The 17,206-nt window shown below is 34.4% G+C and overlaps 1 protein-coding gene across 1 annotated transcript in view; it reads left to right on the top strand.

The window, feature by feature from the left end:
* The window catches only part of VPS13B (vacuolar protein sorting 13 homolog B), a 476,457-nt gene that overhangs the window by 384,349 nt on the left and 74,902 nt on the right, over positions 1-17,206 (top strand). The window contains exons 37-39 of the mRNA XM_035546369.2: positions 644-843; positions 2,854-3,061; positions 3,395-3,579. Of these exons, the coding sequence (XP_035402262.1) occupies positions 644-843; positions 2,854-3,061; positions 3,395-3,579 (593 nt within the window). The remainder of the gene's footprint in view (positions 1-643; positions 844-2,853; positions 3,062-3,394; positions 3,580-17,206) is intronic.

A 17,206-nucleotide genomic window follows, 5' to 3' on the forward strand; every position in this document is an offset into this window, starting at 1 on the left:
AAAGTTTAGATTAAATTGTTTTTTAGGTAAACACATGTTATATATTTTGAGTTACAGTAATTGCTTTGAATTATTTGAATTCAAACATTACTCTTATTCTCCTGCTAAGCACTCCAAAGTCGAGCAAAGCAATATTTTATAGGTAACGTGAACAAAAGCAGAGAGAATAATTCAAAATAGCTATTTCCTATCACTTTAAAATATAATCAAGTGAAGCAGCTGTTCTTGTTCTTAATATACTCTTCTGAAAAAATTTCATAGTTTAATGAAAAATGTCTCTTCTCATAAACCTTAAAATACTCACACATGTAAAAAGTCATAATGCTTTGGCAAATAGCTCTTTGTAAGGAATGTGCATGAAACATACCTGCTCCATAACTGCGACACTGCATTAAGTGTACTCAATAATGTTGGAAGAGCAAGCTGAAGGAAAAAAAAGTCTTGTGGTCTGTGATCCTCCTGCTTGGACAGGAGAGCTGTGATCCACAGAAATATTTCCATGGAAGTCAGTGGGACTGCTTCTATGGGAAACTGCGTGCTGGTACAGATTCACAATGTCATCCTAAAGTGAATTTGAACAACAGGCATAAAAATGCTGGGAGAATAACTACCGGTAGAATAAATTCTCCGTCTGTCTTTTTAGGAATCCATGGATCATCTTTTGTCCTGGACATAAAAGATTTCCTACTTAAAACAAGTCTCAAAGAAAGAACCAGGTCTCTGATCGGCCCTTTTTGCTGTTCTGTTAGTGTGGAAGCCAAGTGGTGTAAGCACAGCGGTGATCCTGGCCCAGAGCAATCCATTCCAAAAATATACATTGATTTGAGAGGAGGACTGCTGCAGGTCTGTATGAGATGCTTATGGTTCTGGTATCGAACTCGCCTGGCTTTGGATGATTGAGATTTTACAAGCAAATTGCATGGGAGCCTGTAAAGCTTTGCAGATAACAAGAGCTCATTTGGGTGTGTTTTTGTTATTGTTTGATTGTTTGCTTGGTTGGCTTTGTTTTGTTTTGTTTTGTTTTGTTTTGTTTTATTTTATTTTATTTTATTTTATTTTATTTTTACCTTTTAAAACAAGTATTCTTTTATGTAAAATCATTGATTGAGAAATTGTGTAAGATTTTTTGTGTTGTTGTGTTCTTGTTTTTTTAATGCTACTTAAGCTATGTATTGTAGCTGTATGTGTGTGTTCCCTTAAAAGTACTGGATCAAATTACTAACACTTAATATTTAGGACCCTGTTCTGATCTCTGTGTGTTTGTCTGTCCATGAGCTATGTTTCTGTAATGCCTACGGGTAGTCTTAAGAAATGCATATCCTTTCTTTTTAAACTTACACAAATTTCTCAGGGGAGTAATTATAAACTGTTTTTTGTAGTAATTAATACTCAGTTTTCCATGCTGTCTTCTCCTTTTTGGAAGTATGGAAGCCCATAGCTTGAAACCAGTCCAAGAAACATGGGAGTTCTTGAAATGAAAAATAGATTCTGTGGGACTTAAACAAGTAGGCTTTAAGATATGTCTTGTTTTAATTATTTTTATTGTAGTATCTATACACACCAAATGTTTTAAAATAAATATATAAATCAAGTATATAAAACAAAAAAAGGAAATTTTGACATTTAGTTGTGTAATTAGACCTTTTCCCAGAATCGACATCAAAAGTTCTTAATACCATAGCACTTGGAATAGGGCTAAGCGAATAATATGAACTAAATATATACATATATTAATCAATAAAGTCAGTTTGTTTCTCTGCTTCTTTTTGATTTGTTTTTCACAAATACTTGGCTGACAACCTCTGCATATTATTACTAAAAAGGTGTTTTGGTGTTTGTTTTTCAATTTTATTTTATTTTCTGACAAGGACCATCTATAAATCTGAGAAACAATTAATTATTAGAATATATCCTGCAGTAATTAGCTCTTCAGGGAAAAAAAAAAGAAAAGAAAAAAAAAAGTTCAACAGAATAGGTTTTAGAATATTTTCAAATGAATTTATTTGGGGCTAATTTTACCAGATCTAAATATGACCAAATTTTCTACCACTGTTAATTTGTATTACAGCAGAGCCTAGAGAGCTTATGTAAAACTGGTGGTGCCTTATCTGTGAATATCTCTATTAGGAGCTCCTTGCTCTGGAGTTCCAGCTGCCAAAAAATAAAATAAATGAGAATGGGTGGAAAAAAGCATCCTTCTTTCCTCCACCAGTGGAGAACTGAGGCCTCAGGGATCACCTTAGGTGACACTGAATTCTGACTTTCCATATTTTTATAAATTTCTGTGCTTTTTTTTTTTTTTTTTCCAAATTCAAGCCATGCTCTCAGAACTTACAGCACATCCAATTTATATTCTGATTGTACTCAGTATTTGCTTGAGGTGACCTAGAGTATGTCTTTCTAGTCATCGGCTTTGCTTTGTCGCATGTTCAGTTTTTAATGAGTTCCAGAATTCCAACATCCTCTTTGAACAATTTAAACTTTGAAACTTTAGCGAGCTATATCCTATTTTAAATTGCAAGACCTGTGACTAGTCCTAGCAGTATGTACTGCACTCAGCTGTATGTTTTTGCATATCACGTTTTAGTTCTGTGCTCTTCCAGGCAGCATCTGTCTCAATTGCTAGTGCTATGAATGAATGTATTCTTTAGAGTGATGAAAAGAACAAATTTACCATAATTCTTTTGGAGAGGTTTCTTGTTGTTCCTGTTCATTATTTTCATGTTAAGAATACTTAGAAGAAATTAAGATATTAGTAGAGCAGACTGAAAGCAATATAAAGTTCCTTTTTTTTCCCTTAAAATGCGACTGAATATTGTAGGTAATCATTTTGTCTTTTTTTTTTTTTTAAAGGTTTTCTGGGGTCAAGAGCATTTGAACTGTTTAGTTCTTCTCCAGGAGCTTCTGTGGGAGTATCTTACTAAAAACAGCAGTGTGGAGACATTCATGTCTGAATGTAGATACCCCACTTGTTTTTCTACGGAAAGGAATCAGGCCTCAAAAACTGAGCATACCTCAGATGATCTGAGAACAGGCCTGTTCCAGTATATACAAGATGCAGGTAAGAAGAATATTATTATTCTCTTTATTTTAATAATTACAAAGTAAGTACAGTAGTAACCTATTAAAGATTACTTGCTTCTCACAATGAATTCTTTACTTTTTTCTTTTTTTTTGAAAGGCAATTGAAATGACATCTGCTAGAATGAAAAAAAAATAGTTTTTTGATTTCTTTCCATTAAGCTGTAATCTTTTAAAAGTCAGGGAAATTGCTTTTTTTACTTTCTCTGCTTTTGATCCTGAGGGGTTTATTTTTAACTACTTTGGTCTCATAAACCAGCATGTTTCTTTTTAGAAATTATATAACAGATTATAGCTTTCTTTCATTTGACAGAAGCACAAAAACTGCCTGGTGCCTATGAAGTTGTGTTTTACAATGAAACTGAGGATAGTCCAGGAATGATGTTATGGAGATATCCAGAACCCAGAGTGCTCACTCTTGTAAGAATTAATCCTGTTCCTTTTAATACCACTGAAGATCCTGATATCAGCACTGCTGACCTCGGAGATGTTCTTCAGGTAGGTAATGAGAGTTTTCTGCTTTCCCTAACAAAAGAAAATATTACAGCAGTAAAGTGAATGTTTTCAAACTTGCATTTATTAAAAATGAGTGCAAAACAAATGTCAGGAGCTCTGTAAAATCAATAGGAGGTAGATTCCACAGTTTATACATATCTTTAGTTTTAAAACTACTTGTCCAAACATTTTAACCACTTATCTGCAAAGTTTTTCAGCTGTAGCAAGCTTTATCTGTTCTGGTTTGCCAGGCATACCAAGTTTTTATTCTGGCTTCATATGTTTTCACCCATCAGTCTTTATTTAAAGATTTCATTTGATTTGAAAGAGAGACATATAAAGAAAAACCTGGTCTGAAATAGCTGAGATGCAGTGGAATCATTGAACAAAAATCTCCAATCCTGATGTTCTCTCCTGCGTCTGTGATGGTAGATGGCTGTACCTCTTCTAGTAAGTTCCACAGGGTTCACAGAAAGGATCTAGTTTCTCTCATTTTTCTTTGACAGGGTTGAAGTGGGCAGTTTGACTGTGTGAGATCATGGAACTGCCCTTCAAAGAGGGGCTGAGTGCTGCAAATCTGTGATTCAGTGCTTCAAAAATAGGGCCATACCTCACCATTGCACTGATCCTTAACTCTGAGAATTTTTGCTTTCCAAAATTTATAGTTAGGTAGTTACACTGTCTCCTGTGTAGTGTAATTCATGTTTATAAAGGTTACTTACTCCTTGCATGCCTATTTTGATTTTTGCTGATTTTCAATATTAATACTATTGGTTTTCTTTTTGTATTGCAAATTGGATATCTCTCTTTTTTTTTTTTTTAATCTAATCTGCTCATTGGTGCGAATAGCGTTATAGTGTTGTGAGTCAAGGGAATTAAGTTCCAATTAAGTCCCAATTCTTCCTATTTGTTCAGAAATGTTTAATTATATTTTATTGTTCTTATAACTTTAAAAAATTGCTTTTAAAATTGAATTATGCAGCAATATGTGTTGAGTTTTGGATGAGAAGTATAATCTTCCTCAGATAAATGGTATAATGTTATTACCCTGCACATACTGCTAGTGAGATCATGTAAGTGTCCTGCCAATTTCTTTGCCCTCTAGACAGCCAAATGTCAGCTCCTTTCAGTTATATGAAAATTAAAATTAAATGGAAAAAAACAGCTCCATTTGGCATGAGGTTTGAATCAAAGATGAAAATTATGTTATTGTATGCTTTCTTGATGACCTATTAGGTTGCTATGAAAGCCAGCAATTTGCTTTCTTTCAGGGTGGTATTTTCAGAAGATAGCACACCAAGGTTTTGGTATGAAGTGCATTAAGCTCCCCTTATAGATAACAGACATCATGAGCATAATGTATGTGTTTTGTAATAATCTGTCCCTTGAAAAGAGAAGCATCGGTTCTTCAAGTGGGTATCGACAGGGATTCGACTGCATATGCAGCTGGACTTCTTGTAGCAAGCACGTTTTGCCCCTTTGTGCTTCCATACTACAGTGAAGAGAAAAGCTGTTAGTTGCAATCTTCCGTCATCTCCTCTGGGATTACCTTACTCAGTAAGACAGAAACCAGCATGTGCTCTGCTGCCAGTTCTGATGTTCCCTAAACTTCTACTGGTTTTCTCGTAATTCTTCAGCATAGTATTTTATCTTATACATTGACCACCACAAGCTGTTTCCATCTTGTTTTAAGTTTGTAATCAAGCATCTCTGTATAGCTTCCCTCCATGATGCTTTCAATTTTGTGATGAATTATTTCTTAGTAGTTAATACTTTGAGCTTTCATTTACACAGAAATAAATTAAAGATATCAACCAAATAAGAGCACAACATCACGTGTGATCTTGACTAACACATCTACTCAACAGCTATGCTTTTTGGGCAGATGGAGTGCAGAAATGCCTACAAAAATATCCACATTTTGGTAGTTGCCATTAATTATGGCAGTAACTGTTGCCTGACTATAGGTGGTAATTTATCACATTTTCCAGAAATGGCAAATATGCATAGACAGAACAGGTCTGCACAAAGTCGATAAGCAGCCATTTAAAAAATGATTAATTAATCTAACAAATAGGTGGGTGGAAGAAATAGTAGAGTCAATTTTCAAATTCACAAAATACAGATCTCGAACTTTTGGTGCTGATTTAAATGAATAAGGAGATCTTTCATCAGCTCTACTTTTTCCCTGTATGGATATATCTCTGTTTCTTAAGCACAGTGTATTTACTGTGTATGAAAAATTCACAAAATATAAAGAGGAAAAAGATAAAACAACACTTTCCTTCACTTCTTGACATGAAACGATAAAGGAACATCTGCAAGCCAAAGACTTAAGCTTTTTTGAAAAAGGAACTAAATTTCAAGACAATAATGATATCAAAGTACATTAAAAATATATTTTAAAAACTTTCCCAAGATTGCATATATGTTCAAATGCTAGGAGGATCCATAATATCACCACGTATGTTACCAGTCTCCCTTAATCCTTCACATAAATCCAGGCAAAGGTGCACTTCTGTAAGTTCTCTTGAGCTTAACAGATTTAAAAGTTTGCTAGTTGCACAATCTTTCTTTCCAAGTTACTTGCTGTGACATTTCATCCAGCTTTCTATCTTTGCTAAACTTCTTCTGGCATATCTTTTTAATCATGAATAGAATTTAGAAGTCTCTTTGTTTCTGTAACTGTTCTTTGAATTCTTGGAACTTGCAAAAGCTTCACCATAAAGAGAATTTTTTTAGATACCAAAGCTGTACGTCATCTGCTGTGGCCAAAGGATAAGCTAACAGCTACAGCTTATAAGAGTTGAAATGAACAGTAATTTTCTCTAAAACCTTACCTTGCTGCTATTTGTAGTTTGTCCCAGGAGCTTATTTTCTTGTGCTTTTACTGTGTTGTTGCAAGGATAAGCAATTTCACTTGTCAAATTTCTAATATTTTACTTGTTTACAATCCCAACACTGTTGCTTTTATTTGTATAGGGAAAAGGAAGAACGGGTGTTTCTGCTATGGTGTATAGCATGTTGCATTTTCTTTAGTGATTTCAAATAGAAATTCAGTCTTTTCGTTTGAAGGCAGTGAGAGAGAATCCCAGTTGCACTTACAAGAAACTGCACCCGGATTGTATTTCTTCTGTGAGATTGAGAGAATTTAAATTTGTTCTTCTTCCTGTTTACCAGACATTGCAGATCCTTTCTATTTAATTATTAATCTCTCACTGTCCCATTTTCACATGCTAAAATGTTCTTTGTCTCTGTGTGACATACCATTCTATTAGATAACTACTTGGTGAAACACCTTTAGATTTCCCTAGTACCTCTTCTTAATTTTTTAAGGAGTTCCTGTTAAACTGACATTTCAGAGATATTTCTAATTCTCAAGTACTAAAACCATTATCTGGCATCACTTCTAACCCTTTTGATCTGCAGAGAAGGAGACCTGCCTTCTCTTGTACCTGGTTGTTCTTTGATAGAGTGGGTCCTAACCTATCAACACAATTCCAAAACTTAATGTTCTTAGTCTCTCACACTGAGAACAGAAGAAAATCTTTAAGCATCCTACAAACAGACAGATATCTAAATACAGTGGTAACGAGATTATGATGATTTCAGGTTGAAGATGTAGTTGGTCTATGCCAGGAGAAGGCATCCAGGAACCATGGTCCTTTTGTGTCTTGTAAAACATTATGACTGAAAATATTGTTGTATGGTTAGTGATTAAAAATAAAGACATGTAGAAGTATTTAAATTAATATAAAGCAATGTCACGTGCTGTTTTTATGGGAAACTTGTTTCTTTCAATATGAATTTTGTAACTGTGAGAGGAGCAGAGATTTGGTTTGGGATACCTTTGTTGTATTTCCTACCACTCCCCTTTATGTCTGTATCACTGCCAAGATACTTTCTCAATATACCTATTCAAGACCGTTTTTAAGTTTATAAATCAATTAAGATTCAAATTATACAGTGCATGTATTTGTAAGTTCTTACTAATGAAGAAAGTACATGCAATCATATTATTTTAGGAACACAAAATCAGTGAAATGAAGCAAAAATCAATTTGCTGCTGTGCTTACAAGTGTTTGGGTGCAACCTTGTATAGCTAACAGAAAAAAAGTTAGTGTTGGGTTCTATATCAGGAAAGAGATGTGCTATTAACACAGAACTTTCTTTAGTCTTTTATTCTGAATATCCTTGATTAAAACCGTCAACTCTTGACTGTTACATCAGCTTCTGTTTTAATTCCACTAATAGTTGCCTGTTATCCAAGTTGTGAGAATTTTTTTATTGGTATTTAGAAAGCTTTAGATACAACTAAATATTTTAGTAAAGGTTGATATGGGGTAAAGGAATATGCACAAGAGCAACAGTTTAATTTTCTCATGAAAAGAAAGCAATTAGGCTTGTGCAAGTAATGTGATAAATACTGCCTATAAGACACCACTACTGTACCTTTCGTATAATAGAGGTCTACAGAAAAGGCCTTCAGGCAGCAGGAGACTCAAATATTGGTAAAGGCACACTCTTTTGATCTTGACTATTGCTAAGATGAATTAGAAGATAATAAGCAAGATGAAGAAAAGAAGTAGCAATACCATTACTATGTCAAAAGGGATGTCCTCTGAGATTTTCTCATTTGCAACAGGAGAAACTTTTAAATCACTCAAGTAGATTGATGGTAAGAGGAAGTCTGATGGTTGAAGATAAAAGGATGAGTAATTTTAAAAGCATAGTTATATTTAGGACATCAGCTTTTGCAGATAATTTCTATAGTAAAAATTGGTGTTGGAACTTTGGAATTGTGCACATGTTTATAGATTTGTCTCAGCAAGTATTCACATATGGAGACTTAATTAAGGTGTGCTTCAGTTTCCCATTCTAACTGTAAACTATATTCTATAAGGCAAACAGCTCGTTGTTGCAGGGTAACAGGTCTTTTCTTTGCTCCATGACATTCTTCTTCTGTAGCAGTTAAAGTTGTAATCTGCTGGTGGAGATTATTCTCAGTCTTGTGATTCTGTCCATAAAATGTCTTCTACTGAGGACTTAGAAGCACAGAAGCACAGTAGTAGCCGTCAAGCAGAATATAATTTATAAGTTATACAAAAATGTCTCCAGGGAAAATCTCAGAGTTGCAGAAGACATGAGCACCTCAGGAGCACAAGTGTGCCAGTCAGTCTAAACTGTAGAGAAGGGGCTTTGGTAGTTTCTTTCCTCATCACCCAACTGATGAGATCATTGGCTTGATCTGGTGGCAAGGACAACTGAAGGAGAATTTGAGGCTGTTTCCTCAGTCCTGATTTTACTGCGTACTTTGGAAATGTGCCGTTATTCTGGCAACTAACCAAGAAAGGAGTAAGGGCAACCATTTCTGGTTCCAGACAATAGCTTGTGGTTATACAGGTAATATCACAGTCCAGACCATAAAGGATAATGCAAGAGGAATATATTCCACACCATAACAAGGAACTCTAATGGGCATTTCAGAGGTGTGGTGTAATACTGAATTCAACCGTGCTTGTACAGTTCCTTGCGTCTGTCAGGTTGCAGCAGCTGAGGAAGGATAAGCGTTCTTCATTTCTTTGTCATATTTACAATTTGAAAGAGGAGAGTGGCAGGAATAAAATTCTCCTAGTGATTCAGTACTGATTTTTAGATTGTACAGGTAGAATAATGAGTTAGCTACATTTAGGGATTTAAGCTCAAAGAAAGTGGTAGTGGATATTTATTCTGTGAGGCTTGAAGCTAGATTTCCACAATGCTTCTGGTTTTCCAAAATCTTCCCATGTCTTTCTGCAGCCTTGATACTCTCAGATTTACTTTTGTCTTTTCCTCAGAATAGCCTTTGTTCAGTCAGAAGCATGAAGAGGAGTTCTTGATGTACAATACTTCTAAGAAGAATCTATTTGTCTGATTTCACCTGGGCCACATTTTTATATTATTTATCTTTACCAGGAACAAGTTCAACAAGTTTGGGTTGGCAGGGAAGGGAGCAAAGATTGAGGGTGGTTGGGTACACCAAGACAGGAAAGCAATTTGTATGCTATCAAGGAAGTATTTGGCTTTTCTGTGCCAGCAGGTGAATAGTACATGCAAATGATTTCCTGTACAGCTGGAGGCCTGTTTTAGCTAGTGAAATGTTCACAGAGATACAAAGTGTTTTCTATTCTGTGGCAGAGTAATTTTTGCAATAAAGGATATTGCTGGCGCTGCCCCATACCTCAAACAAAAAGCTCTGTATTGTCACGATAGCGTTTACACAAGTGGCCCTGGGTTTAAATGGTGGAGAAGAACAGATTTGTCTAATCAAAGTGATCACATCGTGTGTAATACTCTGACTTCTGAGCTCTGTGATTTATTTAAGCTGCATCACCAACACCGACTTAAAATTCTTTCTCCTGGATTGTTAGCCAGTGATAGATACAAGCTGTTAATGCTTACAAGACAAAAGGAAGATAATCTATGGCATTTGTTCATTTCTCCATGTGAAGTTGAAATATCTACTGAGCTATATAATCCTGACAGGTTTTTTGTATTTGATGATGTTTCCCTTGTGTACCTGCCAGGATTCCTATTGCATGCAAGTGTAGTCAGCATTGTAAGAGCTGATGAAAAGATGAATGTGTCCTCAAGTTTCTTTTTTTTTGGCCTTTCTTCTTCATATAGTATCCTAATAAACAGAGCACTTATTCCTGGTTTAGAAAAGAGGTGATTAAATTAACCAGACCTCAAGGTCTATGGTAGGAAACTAGGGAAGGTAAGTATAGTTCTGAGGTTGCAAGGGCTTAAGTGAGATTTAATAAGGAAAGACTAGGTAAATAATCCCTCTCTGGTAAATTTCATCCAGAGTATTTGCTGAGATGGTGAAGTCTCCTTGAAGAGAACATAAAATATTTCCAACTTCAAAAGGTGAGGATTCAAAAAATTGTCTGTTGCACTGCATTACATGCTTACAGTATTTAACTAACACATTTGCAAACTGTACATTCTGGAATCTGATTTTTTCAACACTGTCAGCCAATAAACAGTCATTTTCTAACACCTTGTCGTTGTTTAAACAGTGGCTTAAGGAAGCATGAGCTTAAGAAGGACTGACATTAGACCTGCTGTAAGTCATTATTCCAGGAAAGATTTGACATGACAGTCAACAGGAAAAGAATTATGATCAATGTCAAAAACATTCATTTTCCCTTTTGACAGAGAATACCTCATTTTTGGCTGGCTCTGCTTCCTTTTTACTTTTAACTCCCTGTTGGGGCTACAATATTCAGCTGGGCATTCGAGAGTCTGGGAAAAGAGCATTTTGGGAAACCACAACTTTTATTCATCTTTGATTCATTTCTTACATTTCCAAGCAACAACTATTTTGGAAATCCAGATAATTTGTGTGTGACAGGTTAGTGATTGAAGTTCATAGTGTTATTCGATAATAAGTTGTAAAGTTCAGCTATTCTCATCAATATACTTGATGGTTTGCAAATTTTTAAAACTACTCTCATGCAGTTGTATCATCTTTAAATAATCAGACTTTTTAAATGAATGGTGAAATAATTTGTCTAATTGTTGTGAGCAGCTCAGAAGGCAATTCAGTGCTTCATATGGGATTCTCCTTTTTAAAACATATTTTGATAGTTCTGCCTTTTGATGTTATTTCAAATGACTGCAGTAGAATATAGTGTTTTTATGATCTCTCTACTATGTGAAGAGTTGCAACAAGCTTGAAACAAAGCACTATGTTATCATTATTGAGCATATCTGACTGTAAATTAGAAATTTAACAAACACATTTTAATGTAATGGAGGAAATTTCTTTCCTGTCACTAGAACTGATGCTTGCATACATGCATGTGTACAAAAAAGAATGCAGGTCATTATGTAAACAACTACTGTGTTTAAGAGGGTTGAAGACTTGCTTTTAGCCTAAACAAATAACACTTCAGTTGATCTGGATGTAAGCACTGTGATGCTAGGCAAAATTTTGCATGTTTTTGAACATTAAGGCTCTGACTATTAATGATCAGTGTTGTCTTCATTTTCTTTCAAGGAAGGAGTAGGGGCTAAAGAAGTTTCGGTGTTACACATTGAGTCCTAAGCAGATGTTGAAACAGAGCCCGTTCTCTTTAGAAATTCCAGCTTTAAGCATTATTTGTGAACTTCCTTGCCTGAGAGTAGGATTATCTCAGAATTCACTATTTTGTTAATGTATTTTGTGTGTGTATCTTAATTATTTTGCTGTGTGATCTTAGTGTTCGCTGCATCAAGATGAGGCTGTATCGTTTGGACTACAGTTTCGGTGCAGTCTGCAGGGAGTTAAGCGTAACTCGTTGGGAATGTTAATGGAAGTTGTGCATAATTTGCCTGTGCATCTCACTGAAATTTACCCTTTGGGGTTACTGAGCTAGTGAAAATTCTACCGGGTGCCAGAAGACTGACGAAACCATCAGATTATCTTAATGACAGATTTACACTCTTATTGTGTTCTGTATTTTTCAGATTTTGTAATTCTGATTTATGAAACTGTAAACCAAAGTTCTTTCTGCCGTTCACTGATCTTGTGGCACTTTTTGTAGGAGTCAAGCTTTACTGTGGTGAGAATATGTGGTCAAAATATCCCATGTACTGAAAATTATGCCATACTTCATGTATTAATAGACTATTACCTGCAGTCCCAGAGGTGACTGCATTTCAACAGTATACTGCTTACATTGTTAACAAATATGGAAACCTAGAAAATGAAAGTCTGAAATAAAATGTGGAAGATTTTTCCTATCTCAGAAAAAGAGAATTAAAAATAGTGTATGTAACTAGGTCTCTAATGTAAGATGTCCTGTTTATATAAATCTGTTTGTCAATACTTAAAAATAAATTAAGAAAATAAGCAAGGTCTTAGTAAATTAAATGAACTGCTGTTGATTTTGCTATTGGAGAAATGAGTGGTCTTCACATAAACTCAGTGTCAAGATGAATGACAGTAGAAAAAATGGGTTTGACACTTAGTAGTACATACATTTTCTTGTTTAAAAAAATGCTGCAGAAATCTTCTCGATTATAGCATAGCACAACTCTCTGCTCTCTTAACAAAAGCTGTTAGTGTGTTTAGAGTAATTTTTCTGTAATGAAAAAAGTCAGTATCAATGACAGATTACATTACTATACACACCTGCATTCGTTCTGAACCTGCTAGCCTGATAAATTGATAAGATAAGTTGGTCACATGTTGTTTTTAAAAGGCAAAGAACAGAGTTCCTAATAAAAGAATTCTACATATTTCTTCTAAAAGGTTAAAAAGCATTTCTCAGGGCTCTTAAATTACCATATTGTGATACCAAGGGAAAATAAAACCTGGGCTTAGAGTCTTGTTTGTACTTAGAGGGCTTTCCGGACAGGAAGGCAATCTTGATGCAATTCAGTAAGCCACAATACCAGTGGGGCATTACAGGTGAAAAATTTGCAGCTGTACCCCTCACCACAATGTATTACAACTGTACAGTGGAATATTTCCTGTACAGAAATAGGGCTTGGTTAACTTTGTTTCCCAAGAGTAGATCACATTAAAATGTTATAAAATCATGATTTCCTGCATTTGAATACTTGTGGTTTCTCAACTGGTTCCAATATTACAAAGGGTTTTTTATAGCTTCTATTAGTTGAAGATGTATAGAAGCGTGTTTTTTTTTTTTTCCAAAGTCAGCTAAAAGGCAGTTATGTGTTTTTTAAGAGCAATTTCTCTCAGAAGACATGAGTTTTCTTTCACATCTCTTTTTTATAATTGAGTTTTTAATATTTACTTTATAAACTGCAGTACAGATGTAAATGTAAGCAAGATTAAATAAATATGCTAATAGTACCACAAATATATTTGTTAAATGGAGTTGAAAGAGACAAGGTATTTGTTATTCCTCAGTAAACAAAATAGTAGCTATTTCCTTTATTCAGTCAAAGGCTTCAATGTGCATAGGAAAACAAAAAAATTAGGTAGATAAACATTTGGAAGTGAATATTTTAATTTGAATGTGGTTTAACCAAATTTGTCTTAAAGCTAGAACACTTCAAAGAGAAAAAAAGCAAACTGTAAAGAAATGATACTTTTCTTTAATTTTTTAATTTCTCCAGTTGTGGTATCTGATTATTACTGGCTGTTGAAAATTAAGAGCATGCCACTGTGGAATAACTTTTACTTCCAAAACATACGGGTATTTAAAGCATTAAAATAGTGTCAGAGTAACAGAAAATCATAATAAAAATACAGAAGGGATTGCAGTGGGAAGACAGCAAATACTTTGAACACCTAAAATGTATTTAATACTAGTACTAATGCTAATACTAATACTAATAAACTAGTTTTATTTTTATTTTTTTTAATTTGGATTTTTCATGAGAAGGGAAAACTGGTGGTCTGGCTCTGCTCAGAGAGGTTTTCCACACTGGTATGATACAATGTTAGCCCTGAGAAAGGCAAAAAAAAATGTTATGCAACTAGCAGCTTGATTTGTAGCATGATTTTTCACTGTCAATTACATGAGAAGATAAACGTGCGTGTGTATATTGAAGTATCCTACTATCCTACAGTTGTCCAAAATGTTCCAGTGGTCAGATCAGATTGTGTGTGTGATGTAAACTGGCATAGTAAGGAGGTTTTATTAAATATTTTCTTTTCAGCATGTTTTTTACGTAATTAATTTTTCTGTATTTTTTTTCTATTTTTATATAAATCGTAGTTCAAAACCAAATTTAAAATTAAAGTTCTTGGTAGTTACTGCCAAGAATGTTCCCTGTATAAAATCTGGATAGAGCTCTTTGTTTTCTACTGCTGCTACTTCTGTTCACCTGAAGGCAGAATTGTATTTTTAAGGCAGTTGGCCCTGAAACAGGAAAATATCCTAAAAACGGAATAGCGTTATTACAGAGCAATCAGTTTATTCATGCTCAGGAAGCTCGAGTTAAAATCTCGGCATGGGTTGGCGTCTTACACAAAGTGCTAGTTTGTATTGTGTTCTGCCTCTCATTCACTTAGGTGGCCTTTCTCAGAGAAGATAAAACACACACATGCTTCCTGTCTTCTGTGTGCGTTTTCTTGTGCAGTAGTTGTTTCTGGAACAAGAGTAACTTCATTTCCAAGAGGAAACACCCACCATCTGAGGGACTGAGACTCAAGAAATGAGCATTTATTCTGCAGAAGCTTATTTTCCAGCAAAAACTAAAACAAAACATAAATTAAAAGGATGCACCACTGAAAGCAGCATTAAGCACATTCTTCTGTAACCCAACTATTAATATCTTTCTCTTTAGAGGTCTGTATGTATATATTTAAAGGTCCATTTTTAATACTGATTTTAAAATTAACTGTTCTAGTTTTTAAGTAATAAGACCACAATATTTTAATATAATTTTAATTCAGCAGCCTCAAAGAGCTAGGAGGATGGCTATAGTGTTTTCCTAGACACAAAAAAAGATATCTGTGAAAGTGATATGATTAGCTAAGAAATTGAGATATTTTAATTATTTCTGTCTTAAGTGGCAATAATGTTTGAGACCTGTTTGATGTTTGAAACCTTCCTGTTTGAGACCTGTCAGCATGAGGACAATATGTATAGTGAATAATATAGATATAATACACCTGTGTATATGTAGTTATGTATATATATAATGTATATAATATATATTTAATTATCATTTATGGCAACCTGGTAGCTTGTAGAAGTCTGGCATTGTTTAATATTTAGCTGCAGAGCTCAGCTGTAGAAACATACCTAGCAATATGTGGTAGGCACCAAAGGCTTTTAAAGTCCAGATTAACCAAGTAGTCTGAAGCTGGGAGGATAACATCAGGTCACAGGAAAATCTAGAAGCATGTTGTCATCATAAAAGCCTTTAAAAAGCACATATGGATCAACAATCCTTTCTCTCCCATTCTATCTTCTTATTATGCCTAACTTCAAGTAGAAATAGAGAATATCCATGTGGTCAATAGGATGTACAACACATGGATGAAAATGTTAATAAGTAGCATAGTGTTAACAGATTACGTAGCAAAGCCTGACCTTCAGTTTCCAAATAGGAATTAATTATTCTGGTACAGATAAAGTGAGGCATAATACATGACAAAAAATTAAAAACATGGATCTATCACATTGTAGTGCACTGGAGGGAATATTTTTGTTGGTTATTAATACTGTCTTGCTGATAGATTAATAACCTTTCAGGAAATGACTTGAAGGATGCAGCGTTTAAAAGGGGGTTTCAAGTTTCTTTTTTGTTGTTGTTGTTTGTTTGTTTTGCAAAATATTTATGATAAAAGTTTCAAAGCAAAAGAGGTTCTATTTGTACAGAACTGATTTATGTTCACAGAGGTGATTCTTATAATGTTTACGTTAGTGTAATATGTATCAGGATTTTTTCTCAAAATAGAGTAAAATGAGAGATTTCACAGTGGATAGGAAACCACTCTCTCTTACTCTCCTAACTCAAAAAAATTGTGCTCCAAGGCAACTATTTCAGGAGAATTGTTTCTTTGTGTCCTGTCCTTGCAGGGAACAGAACTGAAACTGTCATTCCAGTGAAACTGCTTTCCTTCCTGACAGAATTATTAATACACCGTATTCATTCTTAAGAAGGACAGTTTGTCAGACACACACAATTTTCAGATCTCCTATATCTATAGTCCACAGTGGTAAAGAGAAAAAGGAGGAACCTTCAAATTTTCTTACTGTTTTGTTTCAAATTTATCTTAGCAACATTTTTTTTTACAAGCACTAATAATTTAGGCTAATTTCATGTACCTTTTCACTTCTGCTTCTGATCTCTGTTGTTAATGTGGTTCAAAAAACATCTGACTGATGTTTTTCTCTCTACTGCCATAGTCATCCTTCTAAATAAGTGTGCAGTAGTATGTGCTTTTCTTGCAAAACTCAGCTTGGAGATTCTTAGTTAAATTTGAGCCCAGAGTTAAATAATAGTTTTATACACCTATAGGTGACATGGGCTGTACATTAATGTCTCTTTTTGCATGTTACAGGTAAATAAAATCATTGTAATTCAGACTTCTTGAGAGTTAGGAAGGAAGATATAAAAATATGGAGAAGTGTCTGTTAAAGTGTGTTTGTTGTTTAGCTTGTGGTTAGATATGAAGCTTGTGGTTAGATATGCTTCTTCGGTGTTTAGTTTTATAGAGGCAGCACTAGCAGTAACAATTATCTGAATTATAGCTTAGGTTTTATTCAAATATGTTAAAGCAAAAATACCATATTTATTTCCACATACAGGGATTTTTTGTTGCAGCTAATTCATTTATTCCCACTGCCTATGACTCAGTTTTGGGGTTATAGCCCATTTCCAGGCTTTCACAACTATTATTTTTGGCAGCTAATATTGCCCAGAGCTACCATCTTTCCTCAAATTTGCCCAGATCAGGCATTAGTAATAAACCCCCTAGAACAAATAAAGCTAGGTATGTAGGAATCAAAGGTTCTAAGTCAACTAAGTCTTTTGAAAGCTTCAAACTAGAAAGCTTACGGTTCGGACAGTCCCAAAGCATGAGCTGTACTGTGTATGTATATATATGTATATATATATATGTATATATATGTATATGGATATATGTAATATGTATATATATTGTATATATAAAACA

The sequence above is a fragment of the Cygnus atratus genome, chromosome 2 (assembly GCF_013377495.2).
Source record: "Cygnus atratus isolate AKBS03 ecotype Queensland, Australia chromosome 2, CAtr_DNAZoo_HiC_assembly, whole genome shotgun sequence".
Taxonomy (NCBI): Eukaryota; Metazoa; Chordata; class Aves; order Anseriformes; family Anatidae; genus Cygnus; species Cygnus atratus.